This window comes from Anabrus simplex, chromosome 2 (genome assembly GCF_040414725.1).
Source record: "Anabrus simplex isolate iqAnaSimp1 chromosome 2, ASM4041472v1, whole genome shotgun sequence".
NCBI classification, from domain to species: Eukaryota; Metazoa; Arthropoda; class Insecta; order Orthoptera; family Tettigoniidae; genus Anabrus; species Anabrus simplex.
In genome coordinates this window covers 170,905,842-170,931,665 of record NC_090266.1, presented here as the reverse complement: position 1 = coordinate 170,931,665, position 25,824 = coordinate 170,905,842, and the positions used below count along the sequence as shown (strand labels likewise).

The 25,824-nt window shown below is 37.9% G+C and overlaps 1 protein-coding gene across 2 annotated transcripts in view; it reads left to right on the top strand.

Annotated features, from left to right (window-relative positions):
- The window catches only part of LOC136863973 (titin), a 982,878-nt gene that overhangs the window by 903,484 nt on the left and 53,570 nt on the right, over positions 1 to 25,824 (top strand). For both annotated transcript variants that reach the window (XM_067140442.2, XM_067140441.2), the window contains 4 exons: positions 2,024 to 2,233; positions 10,534 to 10,688; positions 13,839 to 17,732; positions 22,941 to 24,303. In XM_067140442.2, coding sequence (XP_066996543.2) covers positions 2,024 to 2,233; positions 10,534 to 10,688; positions 13,839 to 17,732; positions 22,941 to 24,303 — 5,622 coding nt within the window. The remainder of the gene's footprint in view (positions 1 to 2,023; positions 2,234 to 10,533; positions 10,689 to 13,838; positions 17,733 to 22,940; positions 24,304 to 25,824) is intronic.

Genomic DNA, 25,824 nt, shown 5'->3' with positions numbered 1-25,824 from the left:
TATTATCCTTTGGTTACAGCGAGAGCCCTATCACTGACGCATCCATTATTATGAGTGATTAGGCATGCACGATTTTCACCGTTACAGATATTTATGCACCCAGCTATTATACAGTACTGCATGTGATCAATCATATTCGGTATTGTTTCCTCTCTCATAGAGATTTGAAGGTGATGTCAGAGTCAATTATTAATACCCGTCGACTGCTGTACCGTAAAGAAAAATTGAAATGAAAGAGAACATGTTTTTTGTAATAAATGCGCAAATAACATGGCTGGTTAAATCATTAGAAATAAAGGCTAAAGTAAATGATCGCATAATTGTAATACTGAAATTCAGTAAGGATGCATTACATCTCAATATATGGGAGAGAGCATCAATGATTTCGGAGGTTAGGTTATATTTTCTCACGTCTGGTTAAATTTTGGTAAGGCTATTCCCATGTAAATTTGTAGCGAGAAGGTTATCACTTTTTTTACTGGCGCTTGATATATGTTTTCATGGTACATATACAGTTAAGTTAGGTTATGTGACACTATTTGAATAAGAAAACTGAAGCGTTTGCCACAAAATGCGACCTTCGTTATAGTTTTCTTACTGTGTGCACTTTTGTGAACTCTCTCGTCGACGTTCGAAGGCGATGTCGGAGTCTATTAGTAATATCTGTCAACTGGCAACTGCTGTTCCGTAAAGAAAACTATAAATGAAAGAGGGCATGTTTTCATAATAAATACATAAATAGCATGCTCGATAGCAGTTGTTAACTCATTAGAAATAAAGGCCAAGTAAACAATCACTTAATTTTAATAATATATACAGAAATTAAGTAAGAATACGATACACCTCAAGATATAGCAGAGCGCATCACTGATTTCAGATGTTAATTTATAGTTTCTCACGTCTAGTTAAATTTCAGAAAAGATATTCCCATGTAAATTTATAGCAAGAAGGTAATCATTTCTCTACTGGTGCTTGAAATATATTTTCATGATACATATAGTATAATCAAGTGACGCTGTTTGAATAAGAAAACTGAAAGACTTGCTACAAAATGCGATCGATAATCTTCGGTATAGTTTTCTCGCTGTGTACACTTGCAAGCTCTCTTGTGGACATTCGAAGGCGATGTCAGAGTCAATTAGTAATACCTGTCGACTGCTCTTCTCTGAAGAAAATTAGAAATGAAAGAGGATAGCACGTTTTCATAATAAATGCATAAATAATGTGGCTGATAGCAGTTGTTAAGTCGTTAGAAATAAAGGCTGAAGTAAACGATCGCTTAATTTTAATGTTATATACTGACATTAAGTAAGAAAGTGATACACCTCAAGATATCACAGAGAATATCAACTCATTTCAGAGGATAGTTTATATTTTCTTGCGTCTATTTTAATTTCAGAAAGGCTATTCCCATGTAAATTTATAGCGAGGAGGTTATAATATTTTTATATGCATTTGAAATATGTTTTTATGATACATATATGTTAGGTTAGGTGATGCTGTTTGAAGAAGTAAACTGAAATGTTTGCCACAGAAGCCTCTGGAGTGATTCTATAATTTTTTTCGGAATGAAATTAAACATACACTTTCATGTAGTATTGTATTTTGAAACATAACAAACAAGTAACCCATAGTGCGGATATCATTGGCAAAAAGGCAAGTTTTGAGCAAACTGATTGCCGTTTCATACCAATTGTATTGTGTATGGGTTTTTCCCGATTTTTACGAAAAATCAGATTTAATGACAATCTGCTATAGCGAGTGTATTTTTTGATGTTGTGAATTCTCGCTATAACGGACTTCTACTCTATTTGAATTCCATGAACTGGAGTTCTGCTTTATACCAACTAGATGCTTTATACCAACTAGATGGTGACTTAATAATTCTGTATGTATCGCCCTCTGGAATCAGATGCTTTTCATATCTACTCAAAGAAATTAGTAAGAGTCCCAACCTAAATTTTCATAATGTTTTATGAATGTTTCATGCTTTTCAGTTCATTATTTCTTTTGTGTTCCTTAGAAACTATCTTCCCTCCTGTATTTGGGCGACGTCTTCAAGCACAAATGGCAAAATTGGGAGCCAGGGTGGTCATGGAAGTGGAAGTAACTGGTACACCTGATCCAGTTGTTTCTTGGTTCAAAGATGGAAATCAGATCACTGGAGCCACATCAGATGGACAGTATAGGACAAAAACACAAGGAAACTGTCACTTATTAATCATCGAAAAAGGTATGATAAAAATTACCTGCCTTTTATTATTTTATGTAAAGATTACCAAGGTGCTAATTTCTAGGCATAATGACCCTGTAAAAGGAGTTTTTATCATCATTTAATAAGAAGCTAGATACAACATGGTCAACAACACTGTGTACTTAGTTGAAGAATGTCTAATAGTTTGGCTATGGTCAAGTCATATATAGAAAGACAAACATCGAAGGAACATACAAGGTGTTATTTTTTTATAAAGTACAGTTTTGATATAGAAAAAAAAGTAATGCAATTTTTTTAAACAATTCATTTTTTACATGTAAGCCTGTACCTTAAACTACTTCTCAACATAAGTTCCAAGCATATTAAGGCACTTATCATGTCGTGAAACCAGCTTCTGAATTACACCCTCATAGAAATCTGCCACCTGCTGTGCCAGCCACTGCCGGGCGGTTGTTTTTAGGTCGTCATCATCGTGGTGCTGACCTCTTAAATGCCTTTTCAAGTGCAGGAACAAGTGGTAGTCACTAGGCGCTAGGTCAAGGCTATACCAAATGAAGCGATGAGGTCTCAGGTTCGATTAGCCATGTGAGGTTGCACGTTGTCATGAAGCAAAAGAATCCCTCTTGAGAGCCATGCCATTTGTTTTGGATTGTGTGAGCACACCAGTCGATAATCTAAGCATCCTGACACAATTTAATTGAGAACATTCCTTGAAATTTCAGGCAACTCATGACTTAATGACAAAATCATAAAGAATCTGTTTCCTCGAACCTTTGCATCAACTTTCTGCCCCAAGTCTTCAGTATTGACAGACGGTCACCCACTACGCTTCTCATCATGGACATTAGTACTGTCTTCTTTAAATGCTCTAACCCATTTTCTTACCATTCCTTTGCTAGTAGTGTATTCTCCATTCACTTCACTAATCTGCCGATGAATTTCAACAGCTTTCACGCCTTTTCCATTTATAAATCAAATCACAGCGTGTACTTCACACTCGGCGGGACCCTTAATTTTCACAGGCATTTTCAATACACACAAACAAAGGTAAATATGGGTGAATGCTTCTGTAATGGTGTTTGTGGCTAGCCTACAGATGTACGTACTGAACAATCAATCAATCAATACTGATCTGCATTTAGGGCTTGAAAAAACTTTTTGTTTTTGATATAATCATTTTTCAATGGCTGCAGCAGCCATATTTAAAAACAGTACTTACTTAAAAATCATGCTTTGTTTAACAGGATAAATACAATGACTAGTCAGTCTGTAAAAAGGGAGAAATGGAAAGAAAACACAAAATGACAAGGACAATCTCCACATCTTCATATGCTGCCATCTTTCAGTAGATTGGCTCTCTCCTCATCAGTCCTGTTTCTTCTCTGCTTGTTTCTGCTTCCCTGCTTCATCAGGAAGCCAGGCTTCAACACTCGTTGTGGGGTCATCTTGACAGATCTTCAGTCTTTATGTGGGAAGTGTAAAACAAGAAGGAAGACAGGCAAACATAGGAAAAGGAAAGAGGCAAAAAGATATAGACAGAAACAGGTGGTAAGAAACTAGGAACATAGGATAAACACAAAAGGAGAAAAAGAACCCAATAGGTCAATATAAGTAATGCAAAAGGAACAAAGAAGTGCAAATCAAATCATATGTAGAAAGATTGGAACATTGAAACCAACATGTAACAGGATAAACACTATGATAGGTTGGTGTGGGAAGAGGGAGAAATAGAAAGAAAACACAAGAGGATAAGGACAGTCTCCACATCTTTTAATAGACTGGCTCTCTCCTCATGAAATCCAGTTCATTTACATCTTTTTGATACTCCTATCTTTCCATATGTGACTTGATTTGCACTTGTTTGTTCTTTTCTATTATTTCTATTTTTTAATTTCATGTGGCTGTTCCTAGCCTGATGCAGCGCTTGTAAGGCAGACCTTTCAATGAGGGTGGGTGGCATCTGCCGTGTATGGGATCTGCGTGTTATTGTAGTGGAGGATAGTGTTCTGTGTGGTATGTGAGTTGCAGGAATGTTGGGGACAGTACAAACACCCCAGTCTCCCGAGTCAGAGGAAATAACCATTTAAGGATAAAATCTCTGACCCGGCTTGGAATCAAACCCAGTGCCCTCCGAACCAAAGGTGACTACACTGACAATTCAGACAAAGATTCGGACATTATTTCAATTGACACATTGGAATCCTTTTCTCACTTTGGGTTTGTCCTACGTTCTTAGAATTTTACTACTTGTATTCATCTGTATCTTTTTATCCCTTCCCTGTTTGAGGATGGTTACCTAGTTGTACTTCCTCTTAAAGCAACCACCACCACGTTTGTATGGCTTCCTTCTTGTCTTATACAGCCAAAACTGGTTAGGACGTTCTTGTGGGGACCGAAAAACCTGTCAAAAAGAGGGAACATGCTAAAAAATTTAAAATAATTACGCTGTTAAATTTAAGGTTAGGTTTGAATGTAAAAATAATTATGATGAAAACAAAGAAACAAGTGTCATGATAAAAACAAAGAAACAAGTGTTTACAATTATAATTAATGAAATAAATAAATAATACTTTTTCAGAACACCAACATACTAAAACATCAAGGAAAAACATTCTTACAAACGCAAACTATACAAGTCGCTTACAGTTACGTTTAAAATTATCGTACGAATGTCCAACGTCTGGGCTATTTGCACACATTTCATGTGTGGATTAGCATCTGCTTTCTCAATAAACTTTCATTTTCCATCATTTGTAAACTGTCTACCTTTCTTCTTCATCATAACCGAATGTCGTGTAAACCACTAAGCGCGAGTACAGTAGGCCTAATTTATATACGTTGCTACACAGTTCACTTACGAACATAAACTTAAGCATTTTTTCATACAGATTTTTTCATACAATTAACACCACGCTTCTGGTTTCCTTTTACAGATTCTGCTTCTGATCCAACATCCAACACATTAGCTGCATTCAAATGTCACATTGCCTTTTTGACCAGCATTCAATAAAGCCATATTCTTAACAACGTTATAGCATCGTATCAAATGAGATGGTCCATGGAGGTCCAATATCAACATCATATATTAACCTTCAACTACAACCTCGTACTTCTTCATCAAGGTGAACCACAACTTCACCAATTGCTATTGACTTTTGACTTTTATCTTGCGTAAACAAATAATTACAGGTCAATTGACCATCTGTCAACATTATTTTATTCAACATTATGTTTTAAAAAATACGATTTTGATTGTCATTCTCGCCATTATCTAATTCTACCCGCTAGTCGGTCAACATCATTTCATAGCAATTTTATCACTTGTCCATAACAAACTGTTGCTTTATTCATTTTACTTACAATACTAGTCTTCTTATGTCAATATTGCAAATACTTTCACCAATTGTCAACTTCTCACTCATAACAATATCTTTAAAACCAACATTGTACTAGTCTTTACCATATGTTAATTTTTTTAGTCTCTTCAAGGTTTTTTATAAATTAGTTTTATCTTATTTATATGTAAATCAGATGCCTGATTTTATTTCAAGGTTAAACCCATGGCTGATGACTCCTGTATGTAAGGCAAAACATATACCATTTTAATTAACATGTCATTGTAATTCAACAAAGACAAGATTTATTGTATTGATTAGGTGGTCAAATGAATAAATTAGCTTATTGTTATTATTTCAATGAAGCTACATTTACAAGAAAATGTGTGATAAACTCCAGAAATTGGCACTTTTGGGCAGAAGAAAACCCTCATATGACAACAGTATGTACATTTCAGCATTGATTTAGTGTCATTATTTGGGCCGGCATTGTTGGTGACTTTTTAAGTCGTATGTTCTTCCTCCTCACCTGAACAGTGAGGAATACAGTAGAGTCTCGCTCATCCGACCTTCGCTTATCCGACATTCCGTGTTATCCGACACTGGTAGACTTAATTTGATCTTTTGGTGGAGGCTGAATTCAGGCACACCTGGTGTGAAGGGTGCGACCATGGGACAAACACTGGCCTGACCAGTGGCGGTAGGACGGTTTTCTTTGCTCAAGGACAGGTGCAGTGAGTCTTCAGTCATTGTTCATTGTAGTATTGGTTGGGTGCGGATGTTATAGTTTTCATATCCTCTGTGAGTATAGCGAGTAAATGGAAGAAAGTGATTGTTTTTATGGAAGACAAGTTGAGTGCATTAAAGAGTCTGGACAAAGGGGAAATTCTTCAAGATGTGGCTTCAGATTATGGTGTTGGATGTGTTGCAGTGGGAGACTGGAAAAAACAGAGGGAAGAAATTGAAAAGTGGTGCTCTACCAGAGCAGAGAAAAACAATGAAACAATGTGAGTACGAAAAAGTAAGTGAAGCACTATTTTTTTGGTTATCTCAACACCGGGAAAAGGGCCTGCCAATATCTGGCCCCATTCTGCAGTTAAAGGCTGTGTATTTCCAGAAGGAGTTTAATGAAAGGGACCCTAATTTTCCCGCCAGTGCTGGGTGGCTAGATCGGTGGAAAAAAACGGCACGGCATTAGGCAGCTTAATATCTGTGGAGAAAAGTTTCTTTTCGTAAGACATCTGGAATGTTTTCGTTCAATACTGCATGTACTGTACAATTGAATTTATAATTCAATAAATAGAGTACCGTAAAACATGCCGTTATAGTACTAGCGTATAGCCTTCCTGTTTCAGTTCATTTTCAAAGTTATTCTGTATTATCCGACATTTTCGGTGATCCGACGTAGTTCAGGTCCCGTTTAGGTCGGATAATCGAGACTCTACTGTACTACCGCTTCTTGGTAGAATCACTGTCTGTATTCCTGGAAGATGTTCCTCTGGGTATTTGACAGGGAATGTGGCTATGTCAATATGGCACTCCACCACATTTCACTGACTGTGTCACACAGCACTTAAATGATCATAATCCAGGGTTATGGGAAGGCCGTGGTGGGCCAGTTAGATGGCCTCCGCGCTTGGCCGATTTAACTCTCATGGACTTTTGTGGGGTTACATGAAAACTCTAATGTATGCGAACCCCGTACAAAAAGAAGAATAACTTTTACCAAGAATACAGGCAGCTTTCCAGGTCATTCATGACGCACCACACATCCTGAACAGAGTCCGAATTTTACTAGTACATCGTTATGAAGTGTGCATGAAGTAGGGGAGGAGCATATTGAACATCTATTGTAATCAAACTATTGGGCATATTTTTCCTTCGTTCAGTATTTCATTCCATTCAAAATGTTGTGTGTAAAGGAATGCACGATCGTGGGGTGGTAGCGTTGAATCTTCGAGCATATTAAGTAATAAATAACATTACTGTGACCAACAGGCAAGAGGAGAAACAATCATGTCCATTTGTTGACTGACATGTGTGTCTTAATTACAGTGTGTTCTTGTACTGTGTGTGCAGTTACAGCTCTTTAATAAACAAACTGTGGAAAATCACTGTAAGAGACGAGGGCAATCCTGTACGAGTCAAACGAGGAAAATTAAGTACTCGCGTGGAGCATTATCTCTGTCTCCATCTATCATACACCCAGTGGCGTATCCTGGAATCCCCACTGAGGCATGCAACTAGTAACCATGCAGTTAACACAATGTATTAAGTAAATTTCAATTCTACTCACCCTAATTACATGTAGGTGAACTCGAGCCAAACAGTTTTACTGTAAGTTTCTGGATTGAACGTGCGTACACAATTCTTGTTTTCTCTTTTTAAATTTACGAGGGTCTGCCTCTGTGGTGTAGTAGTTAATGTAATTAGCTGCCACCCCCGGAGGCCCGGGTTCGCTTCCCGGCTCTGCCACGAAATTTGAAAAGTGGTACGAGGGCTGGAACGGGGTCCACTCAGCCTCGGGAGGTCAACTGTGTAGAGGTGGGTTCGATTCCCACCTCAGCCATCCTCGAAGTGGTTTTCCGTGGTTTCCCACTTCTCCTCCGGGCAAATGCCGGGATGGTACCTAACTTCAGGCCACGGCCGCTTCCTTCCCTCTTCCTTGTCTATCCCTTCCAATCTTCCCATCCCCTGAAAGGCCCCTGTTCAGCATAGCAGGTGAGGCAGCCTGTCCGAGGTACTGGTCATCCTCCCCAGTTGTATCCCCCGACCCAGAGTCTGAAGCTCCAGGACACTGCCCTTGAGGCGGTAGAGGAGGGATCCCTCGCTGAGTCCGAGGGAAAAGCCAACCCTGGAGGGTAAGCAGATTAAGAAGAAGAAGAAGAAGAAGAAGAAGAAGAAGAAGAAGAAATTTACGAGGGAAGGTAGAGGTCTAGCTGCTTTAACTATTTGCATCTTTTCATCAAACGAACGGCCAGTAAATGGCTTTTCAAACTGATTTACAATTATATCCGTTTTAGGCTCATCCATCGTTAATACCACATTGCGCAAAATATAATAAAACTCCGAAAACGACGAATAGCACAGGAACAGCACACACAGAATGAACTCACTAATCAGCAAAACACACAATGAATTAACTCGCTAGTTAGCCACAACTCAAGCACTGGAGATAAGTCACCCCAGTGGCATTGGTCAGTTTCGTCACGTTGGGTTCTCGCTAGGGGGTAATCTGTGTGTCCCGTTCGCTGTAAACATGTCGACTTTCTCCAAGTTGCTAACAGATGTCAGAGGGCAGCACGGGTATGGGGTGACAAATTCTGACCAAGTTTCAACTGCAGCGACATCGTTCGGAGGGTTTCAGAACTACGTCTGCCACTGAATGCAATTTTAAGATTGAATGCCTTACGTCGTTAACTCCTCCATTTGCTGTCTCTTTCTTCCGAGAGTGGAGTAGACGGCGAGACTACACCAGCACCACACATAATCAAGCAACGGAACTAGTACAGTTGCGCGGACCTTTTGAACTTCTGAGAGATGAAATCGTTAATATTTGACCTGAAACAACCTAAAATCGTAAATCAGACAGTTCTTTGTGTTATCATAACGCATGCAATGAATGCCTTGCATTCAAGGAGAATACGCCCCTGCATACACCCCATTTGCCCTTCCTCCCTTTTCCTTCCCTGAAACATGGCAGCGGCTTGTGCTCTGGCACAAAGGAGCAAAGGAACCTCATTTTCTCGAAACGAAAAATTTTCTCTGCCAATCCAATTGTGCCATCATTTTTTATACAACACAAAGAGCATGTCTACCCAGAGCAGCCCATATCTGACGTATGCATCGGAAAGTGTTTATAATGTGCTGTTGCAACTGAAAAAAGTTCTTGAGGAAAAGCTATTGTGTGCTAATAGTTTGTGGGAAAGATATATTTCATGAGTGTTTGGATCGTTAGATGTTATTAAAAGTCATCAAAATTAGGATGCTTTGAAGATCATGTGATGTGAATGCTATCAAAACTTGTGTTTCACTACTTGAAGTGTGGATTCTTCTTCTGCACAAAGGAGATGCGAAGAGAGCTGGCTACTTCCAAGACAGCTAAATAATCTCAAAAATACTCCAAAGTTTCCAGCTGCTGAAATAATCTTTAAACGTGAGTTGCATGTATCAGTTTATTACATAGACAAAAGCAATAGTACTGTAGTTAACTGCATGTTGCAACATCCTGGCACAGGTATTGCCAAGTACCATCTGTGTGGTAGCCCATGGTAACTCGTTGAGACCTTACGTTTCCTCTTCCGTACGCTAAGGTAATAGATCTAAAAGTACAGTTCAGCGTGGTGTTGACCTTACCGGAGCATGACGTAACGGAAAGTTAACCGACAAACTAGCAAGCTGGAATCACACCATTGACAGAATATTATACCACCTTGCATTCTGTGCTGAACTAGTAAGAAGTGAGGAAGCACTGTTGGAGCACTTAATTAAGATAAGTTCCAAATTTCAAGTATTTAAGAATTTAAACAGAATTTAAACATAAATATTCATACATTTCTAAATGCCAGGCTGAGTGGTTCAGATGGTTCAGGTGCTGGCCTTCTGACCCGAACTTGGCAGGTTCGATCCTGGCTCAGTCTGGTGGGATTTGAAGGTGATCAAATATGTCAGCCTCGTGTCGGTACATTTACTGGCACATAAAACAACTCCTGCGGGACTAAATTCTAGCACCTCGGTGTCTCCGAAAACCGTAAAAATAATTAGTGGGACGTAAAGCCAATAACATTATTATTAACGTTTCTAAATATTTTTGAGCGTGATTCGATAGAATCTGATGATGATCTCTCAAGAACGAAACCTGTAATTCCATTTTTAATTAATTTGTTTCTTTTTCAGGTATAATTATGCTATTATATGTATTGTATGTGTTGTATGTATATCTGTAAGGCAAGGCAATTTCAAATATATCTATTATTTTTACAGCCTCCCTTGAACATTCTGGAAAATATGCAGTAAAAGCTGTCAATGCTGGAGGTGAAGCACATAGCATAGCTGATTTTGTTGTATTTGAACCACAACCAGAAGTGGAAATAATTAAACATACTGTGTATGAGGATATTACTGAGTCTAAGACAAAGGTAAGAAATTCCTTATTATTTTTTCCCCAAAAGTCTAGGATTGTTGTGAGCTTATCAATATATTTCCTCTATGCAGTGTAGTATGGCTGGAGAATCTCTTAACTTTCTGTAAATTTCAGTATGATGTCTAATTTAGGTAAGATATTGTAATGTCATGTACAATTCTAAATCTCGACAGTGAGTCAGTTTTTGTTACTTCCTTGTCAGACCTTTCAATTTGATCATACAGTGATTCAAAAGTATTAGTATTGAAAGAGATCACTACAATGTATCTAAATATCCCTTCAATGCAGCGTTATCATAATACTCTTACACAAAACTGGGACAGAAGCATATGTTACAAAATATGGGGGATTATTGGCAAAAAAATCTTTATTTAAAGCAAATATAATATAATGATAATGGGGAAAAAATTCTTTCACACTAAATACATCAATTTATCATACTGTTATACTTGTATTTACAACAGTAAGATTCTTATTATACCAATCACATTTTTCAGAAGACTACTTTGTCAAGGTACTTTGATTTCTTTTCATTGCTCATAAGTTGATAAACTTCAGTGTAAAATGCCTCTGACATCATGTACTGAATGTCAAGAATAGCCTGAACAGATGCAGAGTTAATCCATTTTATAGAAATACAGTTCTGATCTGTAAACAATTGAATCCACACACCAGCACGTACATCAAGCAAAGCAGGATCCAAAGAGTAGAAACAGAATTGTAAGTGGTACTCTAAGCAAATTTGGCATCGATGAAATGAAATGGCATATGGCTTTTAGTGCCGGGAGTGTCTGAGGACATGTTAGGCTCACCAGGTGCAGGTCTTTTGATTTGACTCCCATCGACGACCTGCGCGTTATGATGAGGATGAAATAATGATGAAGACGACACATACACCCTGTACCAGCGAAATTAACCAATGATGGTTAAAATTCCCGACCCTGCTGGGAATCGAACCCGGGACCCCTGTGACCAAAGGCCAGCACACTAACCATTTAGCCATGGAGCCAGACTCGGCATCAATATTTATGTAGTATGATAGTTATTACTCCATGATGGGCAGAAAAAGACTAGTTGATGGCAGGAGTTTGAATTTATTCCAGAATTATGCTGTAATACACACCTAATGGACAAATGTAAAAATAATCCAGGACTTTAACAGGAATTTTATTGTCTGAGACAATTTTTTCACCCTTGAATCCAGAATAATTCTGGTTTTCCAGGGTGTATGGTAATCCTACATCAATATCACAAACTTCTGAAAATATTCTCTATTGAATTTATGAATATGAATAATAAAAGTTTTATAAGTTATAGGGATTTTCCTGTAGTTATCTTATTCTGACAGTGTTAAGAGAGATCTCTTTGACTCTGAAATATTGCCTAAAGGATATCAACACACCTTATTAATACAAAACAATTAAAAGCAGGTCACTAATTTGGTTTCCCAATTTCACTTCCAGGCAAATGCTGGGACACTTCCTATTCACAGCCAAGTGCACCTGGCCATAAGAAAGGCATGCCATATAACTCCATTCACCTCATTCCTGACCCTCTATTAGGAAAATGGGATTAAAGGGTAGACATACATACAAAAGCAGATCACTAATTTAATATGTTCGAGGCCCAGTTCAGTGTTCTCCCCAGAAATTTTCATCAGCCAGGTGGCAGGAATGAGTGGCTGGATGGGGAATGCTATATAAAAAAAGAATATGATGAAATTTCAATTTATTCCCCGCAGGGCAATAATAATAATAATAATAATAATAATAATAATAATAATAATAATAATAATAATAATAATAATAATAATAATAATAATAATAATAATAATAATAATAATAATAATAATAATAATAATATAATAACAACACCTCAGCTTCCGTGTGCAAGCATTTTAATTTGACACCAACTGGGCTGTTTGCTCATCAATTTTGATGTTCCGTTTTACTCTAGGCCTACTAGATGGAAGAGTAAACCGAATCTCTCTTGGGCGTCTATGTCTGAGTTTTAGTGAACTTTGTCTGGTAAATACCAAATGTTCCACCAGTGATTTTTTAAATACTGACATCGTACGACATTGAGTATCGAATGGACATCTTTCTTAATCTGGTGGTATTTGAAGGCATTAAAATGTGTCAGCCTTGTTGTGGTAGATTGTCCGGCTTCATGGCTAAATGGTTAGTGTGCTGGCCTTTGGTCACAGGGATCCCGGGTTCAATTCCCGGCAGGGTCAGGAATTTGAACCATAATTGGTTAATTTCGCTGGCACGGGGGCTGGGTGTATGTGTTGTTTTCATCGCCATCTCTTCCTCATCATGACGCGCAGGTCGCCTACGGATGTCAAATCAAAAGACCTGTATCTGGTGAGCCGAACTTGTCCTCGGACACACCTGGCACTAAAAACCATAGGCCATTTTATTCATTTCAATGGTAGATTTACCAGCATGTGAAAGAAGTAGTGCAAGACTCCAGCACCTCAATGTCTCTGGAAATTGTAAAAACATTCAGTCATAACACCAATAACATTATTATTATTATTATTATTATTATTATTATTATTATTATTATTATTATTATTATTATTATTATTATTATTATTATTATTATTATTATTATTATTATTATTATTATTATTATTATTATTCGGCCAATATCAGTGGTGCAGTCAGTTAGTCATTGTGAATTCCTACACATAAGGAACTCCTCCAGGACTTAATTCTTCCATCTCACTACCTCTAAAATGTATTGCAATTGAAGAGACATTAAACAAATAACAAAAATCTCATCTCTTATCACTTTATGGAAATGATCATAGACACAATAGATAATACCCATTACCAAAAAAGAAAATGGCAATAATTTCCCATGCATGTGGTTTGCTTATGTATATTACATTCCCTTGTTATCGATATTCATGAGTGAATTAATAACAGTATGGTATAACTGTTACATTCTGTAGGGTACATAACTATGGTATTCTAAATATAATCTTTACCTTGTACTTAAACTACATGTCTGGATATATCTTGTATCTTGTGTTTTATTATTTAGAAGGTATTTTTCAAGTGGACTGGTTAATTCTTGCAGGCATTTCTTAATATTTGTCTAATGTATTTCTTTTCTTATTCTCAACATAATATAGACTCATTCTCAGCCACTACAATCTACTACAGTGAAAGCTACTCCAGAAGTTGCTTCAAAGCCTCCAGAACCTTCAGCTGTACAGCCTCCTACTGAAACAGGCACATCTCCCTTCTCGCATAAGCCTACTTCTACTCTTCCTCGTGCCCCTTTCACCTCAGAGTCTATGATTATTACAGAAACTACAACAACTGAGAAGCAAATGTCAATTAAAGTAGAACGAACTCCTTCACCTGCAATGAAAAAACAGCCTGTGGACACTATTTCAAGTATTCTTCCTCATGAACATAAAACCAAATTAGAACAAGATAAAGAAGTGAAAATTCCTGTACAAATAGAGGCAGAAAAATTACCTGACAAAGTAATATCAGATTCTGTGATTAGAGAAGATGGTAAAGTATCAGAAAGAGTGACTGAGATTAGTCTAGAACATGAAGAAGTTCCAGAGAATGTTCCAAATGGAGACAGTGATGTTGGTGTGCAAAGTAGCTCAATCAGTAAGAAAACTGCATATGACTTTTTTGTGTCTAAGATGAAAGAGAGTGAAAGTGATGGCAGCAGACCAGTAGATGATGTTAAGAAAACTTACCAACAGAAACAATTTGAAGAATCTATCCAAATGTCTTCGGAGCAATCTGGGCTGGTAAAGCAGTTAATAAGTACCCATTTCAATGCAGCTGAAATACCAGACACAAAACCCATCTTACCAACACAAACAAAGGATAAAACTGATTCCATTCTAGTATCCTCAAAGGGCACTCTGCCTCAGCTAGCTAAATCAGAGCATATCAAAAGTGAAATCCATATGGATATACCTCCTACTAATACTCGCTCATTTAGCTCTGAAACAGAATCTGTCAAAACTATTTCTGAATCTCCATTTGAACTGCTGTCCTCTAAATTTCATTCTGAACATTCAAGTAGTACAAGATTCGAAAAACAGATTATTCATCAGTCATGTGATACATTGTTAGATGAATTCAACCTTCAGCCTGAACCACCTCCTGAAATGGGTTTTATACCCAAGTCTGAGGTTCCTGGTAAATACAGAGAGGATGTAACTACTAGGGTTAAAAAGTTGGAAGAAGCTCACAGAGTACTTTCGCCTATAGAGATTCCTTCGGGGGGAGTGAGAATATTTCCAGCTCCAGTCAGATCGGAGTCACAAGTTGAGGAGAAACCAAAGCCAGTAACACCTATAATACCTATCAGATCAGAATCACAAGTAGAAGAGAAACCAAAGCCAGTAAGCCCTATAACACCTATCAGATCAGAAACACAAGTAGAAGAGAAACCAAAATCTGTGACACCTGTAGTAAGTAATAGTGTGGAGAAAGTAGAAATAAAGGAGCCACCTATTACAAGGGAAGTGTCAGAAGAAGTTTGTGTACAAAAGAAACTGAATATACCTGGTACTGGGGACTGGTCGTTCCAACCTGTGAAATTCCAGCCTAAAGAACCTATAACTCCCCAGGTCAAATTGGATACATCTTCTAAAACTATTGATAGTACACAGTTCAGTTCACAAGTTCTAAAGACGTCTCAAGTATCACTTGCCACAGAAGAGAAAGGAAAGCCTAGCGAACAATTTGATTCAAAACCCCAGTTTCCAAAGTATCCTCCTAAGCCAGCCTCTGAGACCATACCAATGGAGAAGCCATGGGCAGCTCCAGATATTAAAGTACCGAATTCTGAATTAACTGTCCACACAACTTCAAGTCAAAAGACCATTGAATCTTTTCGGTCCACCTCTCCAAGACCTTCAGCTGAAGGTCTTGCTATGGAGAAATTATGGACTCCTCAGAAACCTCCTGAACCAGAAACAATTATTCCCAGACCCTCACCGGTTGGAACACGTCACTTTGAAAGAGACATGTCCCCAAAACCATCAGTTGAGGGATTAGCAATGGACAGATTGTGGGCTCACAAACATCCCGATTCTGGCCTTAGAAATGCTTGGCCTCCATCTCAACCTGTGGAGGAAAAGCCAATTATTCCATGGGCAGTGAAAGGTAGTATAGAGAAATCATGGCCACCTGCCGAAACTAGTACATCTGTCATTCAAGAAACTAGCAGCACATTACAGAAAATTTCTTTGCATGAAGCTTCAAAAGCAGATATGCAGACAGTGGACATACACACAAAACATAGAGAAAGGACAGAAGATTTAAAGAAAGAGGTTGCAAAAGAAACTGACTTGAAAAGCAAAACTGTTGAATTTCCTAGGAAGTTTGATATTCCACAGGCAACAGAAGATATTAAACATTATGTGGCTGAATCTAGAGTGGTTCACTCATCATCATTAATGGAGAGTGAAATCACATCTACTCAGATTTCTCAGACTTCTGTAACTACTGAACATTCAGAATTGAAATCAGAGCAAATGTCTCTCTCTCAGTCTGTGAACGAAGAAAAAAGAGAGATATCACCACCTGTGGTAGAAGAAAAAATCATGAAACCATCAGAAGCAAAGAAAATTTGGCCACCAGGTTTAAGAGAAAATGAATATAAATCACCTCCATTGAAAAAAGAAGTTCTGCCAAAAAGAGATCAAATTTTCAAGCCAATTGTTCCTCAAGAAATTCCATATGAGCCAGTTCTTGAACCTGGGCCACCTCCTGAAATTGGATTTGCTCATCCTCCGCTTGAACGCAGGCAGTCTTATGTTGAAGCAATTGAACAAGATTTGGAAAAAGATTTAGAAAAAGAGCCATCTCGCCATTTAGTTGGAGCTGTTCGCACAATTCCTCCTCCACCACAAAAGGAAAAGTCTCTTCCACCTCCATTACCTCCAAAGGAGAAAGCAGCTCCACCACCACCACCAATACCTCCTAAAGATAAACAGCTGGAGATTAAAACAGAAATAAAATCATCTTCAGTCATCAAAGAGGAAATGAAGACAACAGATGTTACAGTTAAGCCAAAGAAATTAGATACAATTGCCAAGCCAAAGAAAGAAGTGCCTTCAAAGCCATTTGAGCCTTTCCCTAATTTGGAACCATTTCCATTTACTCCAGAGACTCAAAAACCCAAGCCTACAAAATGTCCTCCACCTCCCAAACCTACAAAATTTGTCAAAGGCGAATTCACAGCCAGTGATTATGAGAGTGATTTTGAATCAAGTACCTTTCCTCGGAAATGGAGGCCATATGGAAGCGATACTGACGATATTGGATACCGAAAAGTTATGCCACCAACTTTCATACATCCTAAGAGGCCTAAGTCTACTGAGCCTGAGCCATTACCTCCATCGCAGTTTGAGAAGCCCCTTATGTTAGATGGACCTCCTCGTCCTAGTCTTGATAAATTTGAAATAAGCAAAAAGGTAGCAAGTACAGAGGTTACAAAGAAAGTTACTTCCAAAACTGAACTGAAAAGTGAGAAAATCAAGAAGCAGAATGTTGAGGTTCGCAGGAAACATTCTCCACCTGCTCTGAAACCAGGTTCGCCACCAATATTTGTTCAATCTCCAGCAACAGGGCCAACAAAACCTCAAGAGGTCAAGAAAGCAGAACCTGTATCTTCAACTGCTAAAATTAAACCCGACTCTCCCAAATCTAAAATCAAAGCTCTTCGTGGTGACTTCCCTGAAAGTGGTTATATGGCAGACACAGATGAGCCAAGGCTTCTCAAGGAGGGAATACAGAAATCTTCTAGTATTAGACATGAGGAATCTTTGAGAACAACTGTTGAACAAACCACTGTTGTTACTGAAAAGTTTTCCCACCAGTCTCTTCAACAGCAGAACCAAGTGCAACAGAAGATTATACCTGCAGAAAAACCTAGTCCAGTGAAACCTTTGTCCTCGGTAAAATCCCACCATCGGCATTCAGAGCATAAAGCAGAGAAGAAAACGACTATGACTTCAGCAGGGACTACCACAAAACATAAAAAGGTGTGATGTGATTGTATTTTCAGTGTGTGTTAATTAATGGTCACTCACATCTTTTCTAATCCTATAATTCCTGAGTGAACAATGTATATTTAAGTGAATGATTCTGAGACCTTAATCCCATTGGAGATTGTTTCTGACAAGCCTACCCTAGCATGTTGTGCTTTTTGTAAGTTGTTGAAATGTAGAACATTAACCTATGTTCTTCATTAATGTACCTTACTTATGTTGAAAACATTTTTTTAATATTTAATCATCTTAACCAGTGAAATCATCGTGCATGAAATCATGTATCATACTATCTGATATCATAGAAATAGTTTATTTTAAGAAATATTGAAATATTAATTGTTAGGAAGCTTTACTAATGACAGACTATGATTGCTCATCTTTTATACTGTTCAGCAGTTTCATTCTAGAATCATAGTAAACACACCTAGTGTATTCAGTATGGTATAAGTTATGAGTTTCAAGGAAATTAATAATATTAAAGCAGCCAGTTAACACAAAACATTACATTATTAGTTACCTGAATATACTATTTTACCATAGTATCGGAAATGAACACATAATACGAAAAACACAATTACATTTTGTTAAGACGGAAGTCATACTTTTCAGTGTCGATTCGGTTAAATGTAACTTAAAAGCTTTTCTGTCTGTCAAACTCACAAGTTAAATATAAATATAATATAAGTATAAAAAATACACTATTAAACAAGGAATAAAAATACACACTATTAAATGAAGAATGACATGTTTCGTTCTTGAAAGAACATCATCAGATTCCATCAAATCACACTCGGATATTTAGAATATTTATGTTTCCTTCTGTTTAATATTTAGGAACTTGAAATCTGGAACTTACCTTAATGATGTCATCTTTTGTCTCTACTTGGATCGAGTAGGGGTATTTCAGCCGCCTTGACAAAGAATACTGCAATGTGTTCAAAATGTTGGCAAACTGTACGGAATGTGCAGAAAACAACAACACCGTTCAACCCATTAGAAGAAATAAATATTTCAAAATCTTTGAACTTTTAAATTTATGTAGCATTGGCATGGAATGTTTTAGAACAAAACTTATTTATATAAACAGAAGAAGGAAATCAGTTCTCATATCTATTTCTTAAAATTAGTAATAATTGAAGGGACATTATTTTAACAAATAATGTTAGTTATCCATTCTCGGGACGGATGAAGGTGATATTTTACTCTTCCATTCATTCCATTGTTTTGTTCCAATAAATATGCTGTGAAGAAAATTTTCTTTAAAAGAATATTCATGTGTTTCATCCAAATTTCACTTAAAATTTTGTATTTTTCTTATTCTGATAATACCAGAGAGAAGTGTATAGCAATTGGAATGCATCTGTATAAGGAGATAAAGGAAATATGTACAGTAAAAAGAGTAGATTTATATTATGTTATTCTACTCTTCAATTTCAAATCTTAGCTCTTTCGCTGTTCTACTTTTCTTACATAATACAGTACTTATTACGGGTAAGCTTACAATACCTCACAATTGGCGATATACAAGACAATACAAATATGATACCAGTTACTAAGCCTTGAATGGGTTTGAAGGGATGTTTTAGCAGTATCTATTGGTCTTCATATGAGCAAGACAAAATGAAATTGTTATTAATGTATTTTGTTTATGTTGTGTGTTATAACCTACTTATTTATAATATTTGTAACAAATCCTAATGATGTAGTTAATATCTCTGGAACTATTTGATTCTAGCCAAGTCCACCTCATTCTGTTTTCAAGCATGTTGTGAAACCTCTCCCTACTAAACTTATACAGTACCTCCAATTATTTTTTGAAATGATCTATGACATTATTAGTCATAATTTGCAATGTAATTTGCAGTCTTTATTCATGAGAATACAGAATTACAGATCGTCTATGAAACCTCAAAAACTATCAAATCAAAATGGTTCATGGTGTGGGTTACTGTAGTCACGTCCTAGTTCATGAACCATGGGCAACGGCTGAGTGGCCTAGTAAGTGGTCCTGAGAGTGGGGATGCCAGTTGCTATGGAATGGGAGTGGGCATCTTGGACATATTCTGTGTCATGGCCTTCAGTCAGCAAAGAGGATGCATCTGGATGTGCTAGGAGTAAGTGATATTCGGGTAAGGGGAGATAACGAGGAAGAGATGGATTATAAAGTGTACTTGACGGGTTTTAAAAAGGGAAGGGCAGAGTCTGGGGTAGGGCTGTTTATCAGGAATACTATTGCACGCAACATAGTTTCTCTTAGGCACATAAATGAGCAAATGATATGAGTAGATTTGGCAGTTGGAGGAATTAAGACTAGAATTGTCTCAGTGTATTCACCATGTGAGGGTGCAGATGAAGATGAACTTGACAAGTTTTATGAAGCATTGAGTGACATCATTGGGTCAACAGCAAGGATAGGATAGTGCTAATGGATAATTTCAATGTGAGAGTTGGAAATAGAACTGAAGGATACGAAAGGGTGATTGGTAAATGTGAGGAAGATATGGAAGCTAATGGGAATGGGAAACATTTGCTGGACTTCTGTGCTAGTATGGGTTTAGTAGTTACGAATACATTCATCAAGTATACGGCTATACACCGCTATACATGGGAGGCTAGGGGTACAAGATCCATAATAGACTATATCTTAAGTGACTTCAAATGCAGGAAATCTGTTAGGAATGTATGGGTTTTTGGGGGATTTTTCAATGAAACAGACCACTAAGTATCTCTAGGCCTAGGATTGAAAAGGTGAAATCTGTCTGCAAACGAATAAGGGTAGAAAATCTCCAGGATGAGGAAATTAGACAGAAGTACTTGGATACAATTTGTGAGAAGTTCCGAACAGTGAACAGTAAGCATGTTCAGGATATAGAATCGGAATGGATGGCATACAGGGATGCTGTTTTAGCAACAGCGAGGGTATGTGTAGGAACAACTGTGTGTAAAAATGGAAAAAAGCAGAACATCTTGGTGGAATGATGAAATGAGAGCAGCTTGCAAATGTAAAAAGAAGGCTTATCAGAAATGGCTCCAAACAAGGGCTGATGCAGACAGGGAATTAGTTGTACATAGATGAAAGAAACAGTGCAAAACAAATAGTTGTTGAATCCAAAAAGATCTCGTGGGAAGACTTTGGTAATAACCTTGAAAGGCTAGGTCAAGCACCAGGGAAACCTTTCTGGACAGTAATAAAGAATCTTAGGAATGGAGGGAAAAAGGAAATGAACAGTGTTTTAGGTAATGCAGGTGAACTCATAATAGATCCCAGGGAATCATTGGACGGGTGGAGGGAATATTTTGAAAATCTTCTCAAAATAAAAAAAAATCTTCATGGTGGTGTTGCGAACAACAGAGCTCATGGGGAGGAGGAAAATGATGTTGGTGAAATTATGCTTGTGGAAGTGGAAGGGAAGGTAAATAAACTCCATTGTTACAAAGCAGCAGGAATAGATGAAATTAGACCTGAAATGGTGAAGTATAGTGGGAAGGCAGGGATACAATGGCTTCATAGAATAATAAGATTAGCATGGAGTGTTGGTAAGGTACCCTCAGATTGGACAAAAGCAGTAACTGCACTTATCTATAAGCAAGGGAACAGTAAAGATTGCAACAGCTATCGAGGTATCTCATTGATTAGTATAGCAGGCAAAGTATTCACTGGTGTCTTGGAAGGGAGGGTGCAATCGGTGATTGAGAGGAAGTTGGATGAAACCCAGTGTGGTTTCAGACCACAGAGGGACTGTCAGGATCATATTTTCAGTCTGCGCCAGGTAATTGAAAAATGCTACTAGAGGAATAGAGAGTTGTGTTTGTGTTTCATAGATCTAGAGAAAGCGCATGACAGGGTATCGAGGGAAAAGATGTTCACCATACTGGGGGACTATGGGATCAAGGGTAGATTATTAAAATCAATCAAAGGCTTTTATGTTGACAATTGGGCTTCAGTGAGAATTGATGGTAGAATGAGTTCTTGATTCAGGGTACATACAGGGGTTAGACAAGGCTGTAATCTTTCACCTTTGTTGTTAGTAGTTTACATAGATCATCTGCTGAAAGGTATAAAGTGGCAGGGAGGGATTGAGTTAGGTGGAAATGAAGTAAGCAGTCTGGCCTATGCTGACGACTTGGTCTTAATGGCAGATTGTGCCGAAAGGCTGCAGTCTAATATGTTGCAACTTGAAAATAGGTGCAATGAATATGGTATGAAAATTAGCCTTTCGAAGACTAAATTGATGTCAGTAGGTAAGAAATTCAACAGAATTAAATGTCAGATTGGTGGAACAGGTACGTAATTTCAAGTATTTAGGATGTATGTTCTCCCAGGATGGTAATATAGTAAGCGAAATTGAATCAAGGTACAGTAAAGCTAATGCAGTAAGCTCACAGTTGCGATCAATAGTATTCTGTAAGAAGGAAGTCAGCTCCCAGACGAAACTATCTTTACATCGGTCTGCTTTCAGACCAACTTTGCTTTACGGGAGCGAAAGCTGGGTGAACTCAGGATATATTATGCATAAGTTAGAAGTAACAGACATGAAAGTAGCGAGACAACCAGGTGGGAACAATGGCAAGAGGGTACTCGGAATGAGGAGATAAAGGCTAAATTAGGAATGAACTCAATGGATGAAACTGTACGCATAAACTGGCTTTAGTGGTGGGGTCATGTGAGGTGAATGGAGGAGGATAGGCTACCTTGAAGAATAACGGATTCTGTTATGGAGGGTAAGAGAAGTAGAGGGAGTCCAAGAAGACGATGGTTGGACTTAGTTCCTAACAATTTAGAGATAAGAGCTATAGAACTAAATGAGGCCACAGCACTAGTTGCAAATAGAGAATTTTGGCAACATTTAGTAAATTCACAGAGGCTTGCAATACTGAACGCTGAAAGGGATAACTGTCTATATAAATGTATGTATGTATGTATGTATGTATGTATGTATGTATGTATGTATGTATGTATGTATGTATGCATGTATGTATGTATGTACGTATGTATGTATGTATGTATTATGTATGTATGTATGTATGTATGTATGTATGTATGTATGTATGTATGTATGTATGTATGTATGTATGTATGTATGTATGTATGTATGTATGTATGTGAATTTGTAATTTTTTTGCCATACTTGTTCCTTAGTGTTTGGTTGATGTCTGTTAATTTTGGAGTGATAATTCTTTTCTTTTTCTCATAAATAGGAAGTGGTTGCTATATCAAGGCAGATACCAAGTTCTACACAAGCACCTAATGATGAGAGAGAATCAAGCTTGGAACCATTTCCTTTTCAACCAGACCCAGCACGGCCTGTTTCGAAGCGCATTGTGGGACCTCCCCCTCCTAGTCCTTCAAAGTTTATCAAAGGTGATTTTAGAGAAAGTGATTATGAAAGTGATTATGAGGTGCGCATTCCTCCTCGCTGGCGTCCACCAGTAGACTCTGATGCTGAAGAGCCATCGTATAGACCTGTACGACCAGTTCTTACTCCTTCTGGTCATAATATTCAGTCTCGATCATCTGGTGATGTTAGGACTCCTACTCCACCCACAGAATTTGATAACCCTCCAACATTTGGGGGGCCACCTAGACCTAAATTTGAACCTATTGAAAAACCATTAGCAACTGTCAAGCTTGAGGAAATTCTTAAACCTGTAGATAAACCTCAAAAAGTGTTTAAACCCAAACCAGTGACGCCCAGAACTGTGCCCGCTATGGATGTCATTGTTGCTACTCCTGCTATAAAGGAAATAGATACTATTATCCTCCAACCAGGATCCCCACCTGAAATAGCATTTGCACCCCCACCTAAGGCAACTGAAATTCACAGTAAAATAAGTGTTAAACCATACCAGAATGCTACTCAGATCGAAACTTCCAAAGTAATGAATTTTTCTGAATCAACAGAACATAGCCATAGAACTGTCAATGTTCAACAAACAACAAGAGTAATAAAGTTCGGGGAAAAAGATAGAAAGGAACCGGGAAATGATACAAAACTTGAACCTTTTCCCTTTAAACCTGAACCTGAACGCCCGAAAAAGAAGAGTGGCCCCCCTCCTACAACTCCCAAAAAATTTGTGCCTGGAGAGTTTCGTGAAAGTGATTATGAAAGTGACTATGAGTCGATGCGTATTAAACCTAAGTGGACACCGGGTAACAGTGATACCGATGAACCTCAGTATCGTAAAGTTCGAGCACCTCAGATAACAAGATCCTCGAGTGTTCCAGCTAAACCTTCTGTTCAAGTACCTACACCGATGGAATTCGATACTCAGTCATCTACACTTGCCAGTTCAGTTTCTACTACAATGACCGCGACAACAGCAACAACAGCAACAACAGTAGAAACCATGAGTATTGAGGCGGAGCAAAAGAGATTGAATCGAGTTGAAGAAATGAGGAAGAGGTTTGGTGAAACAACAAAATCTTCACCAGCACAAACCAGAAGGTCATCCCTACCCCTACAAAAGCAGATCTCAGATAGTTCTCAAGAGATTGTCTTGCAGCCAGGAGAACCACCCGTCTTCGGTTTTGCTGGTGGAAGGATTCCAACAACAGCTTCTTGTGAGTATGATTTATCTTTATTCTTTATAAATTGATGATTTTTATTACTCCTTTAATTACAGATGGCTGACCAGAATATATGTGGATGATTTTGTAATGGTATTCACCTCAAGAAATGTTATCATTTGTATTCTGTTACAGCACAGCTATTGTTCATAATCTCTCTACAGCATAATTTCCATTGTAGGACACTGTGCTGGTGGTAGGACCTGAGTACTCTTCCCTATTCCTTACTGCGAAGTTTAAAGAGCCTATATGCAGTTCATTTATGGCATGTTTAATACATTGATTTAGGAATCCCATAGCAAAACAGAATAAACTCATGGAATTGGCATAGGGGGGCATCTTCATTAGTATATCTGTAAACATTATAATGCATGTTGCTGTTTCTTACTTCATCTGGTGATACAAACTGAGTGATGATATTGCTATCTGGCTAGATGCCTTATCCTGTATATACTAATGTGGTATATCTTCCCAGAAATTGGGAGTGGGATGTTTGACTGACGGTATGGTTCATTCCCTGAGATATTCTTAGTATTTTTGCAAATCACCAACTTCATAACAACAAACAGGGATATCTTTCAAAAAACATGTTTTGCAGTAATAGGAATAGTTACTACATTTCTTTGTTTTCTTTGACAGTGCAAGAGGTAATAGCATGAATTTTGCCTTAATCTGATTGGTAAATATGCACCTTGTATATTATCACCAAAATCTTCCAGTTGTCTCCCACCAAGTGATACTTGTACACAATTTGCAACAGTTGGTCTTTCCTTTGGAAGTTGTGCACATAGGAATTAATTAATCTATAAGCATTGATGAATAGCACTGTTCGATAAATTTTGCGCAGCACAGAATTCATCACTTTCAGTGGGGTTATTCTAGGTACATTTTATTGGTGAATATTTAACCCATGGCTTTTCCTGCATGTTTACCTGTCCTATGGTGTAGGGTAGCATGTTTACCTCTTACTAAGAAACCCTGGATTTGATTCTTGGTTTGTCCAAGGATTTTGATCCTGAATTGAGTGCTGAAATAGATTTCACTGTTTTAAATTCAACTGGAATGTAGTCCAATGTGAAGAGGCAGTAGACCCAGTCAAGAAAGCCCAACAGTACATCTGTGGATGATGTCATACTGACCACATGACACTCCATTATCTGAAAGTTATCTGGCTGCACAGCAGTTGTCCCTGCAGGCCGATGTTCTTAATGAGCTTTATACTCCACAGGGGACAGGGGTTTGATGTCTGTAATGGCTTACGATGGCATGCACATGTACGTACTTAGACGCATGCACACCCGACCGCCCGCCCACCCACCCACCCACCCACCCACCCACCCACCAGAAACTTATTGTCAATAAGGAAGCGTGTGAAGTTGTTGTTATGAAATTGGGTAGGTTTCTTAAATACTGTATAATCTCGAATACCACCCGCACTGTTTTTTCGAATATATCGCTTCCAAAATTGGGTCCGGGTCTTATTTAAAATGTTGGGAATTTTATCTTTCCGAATGT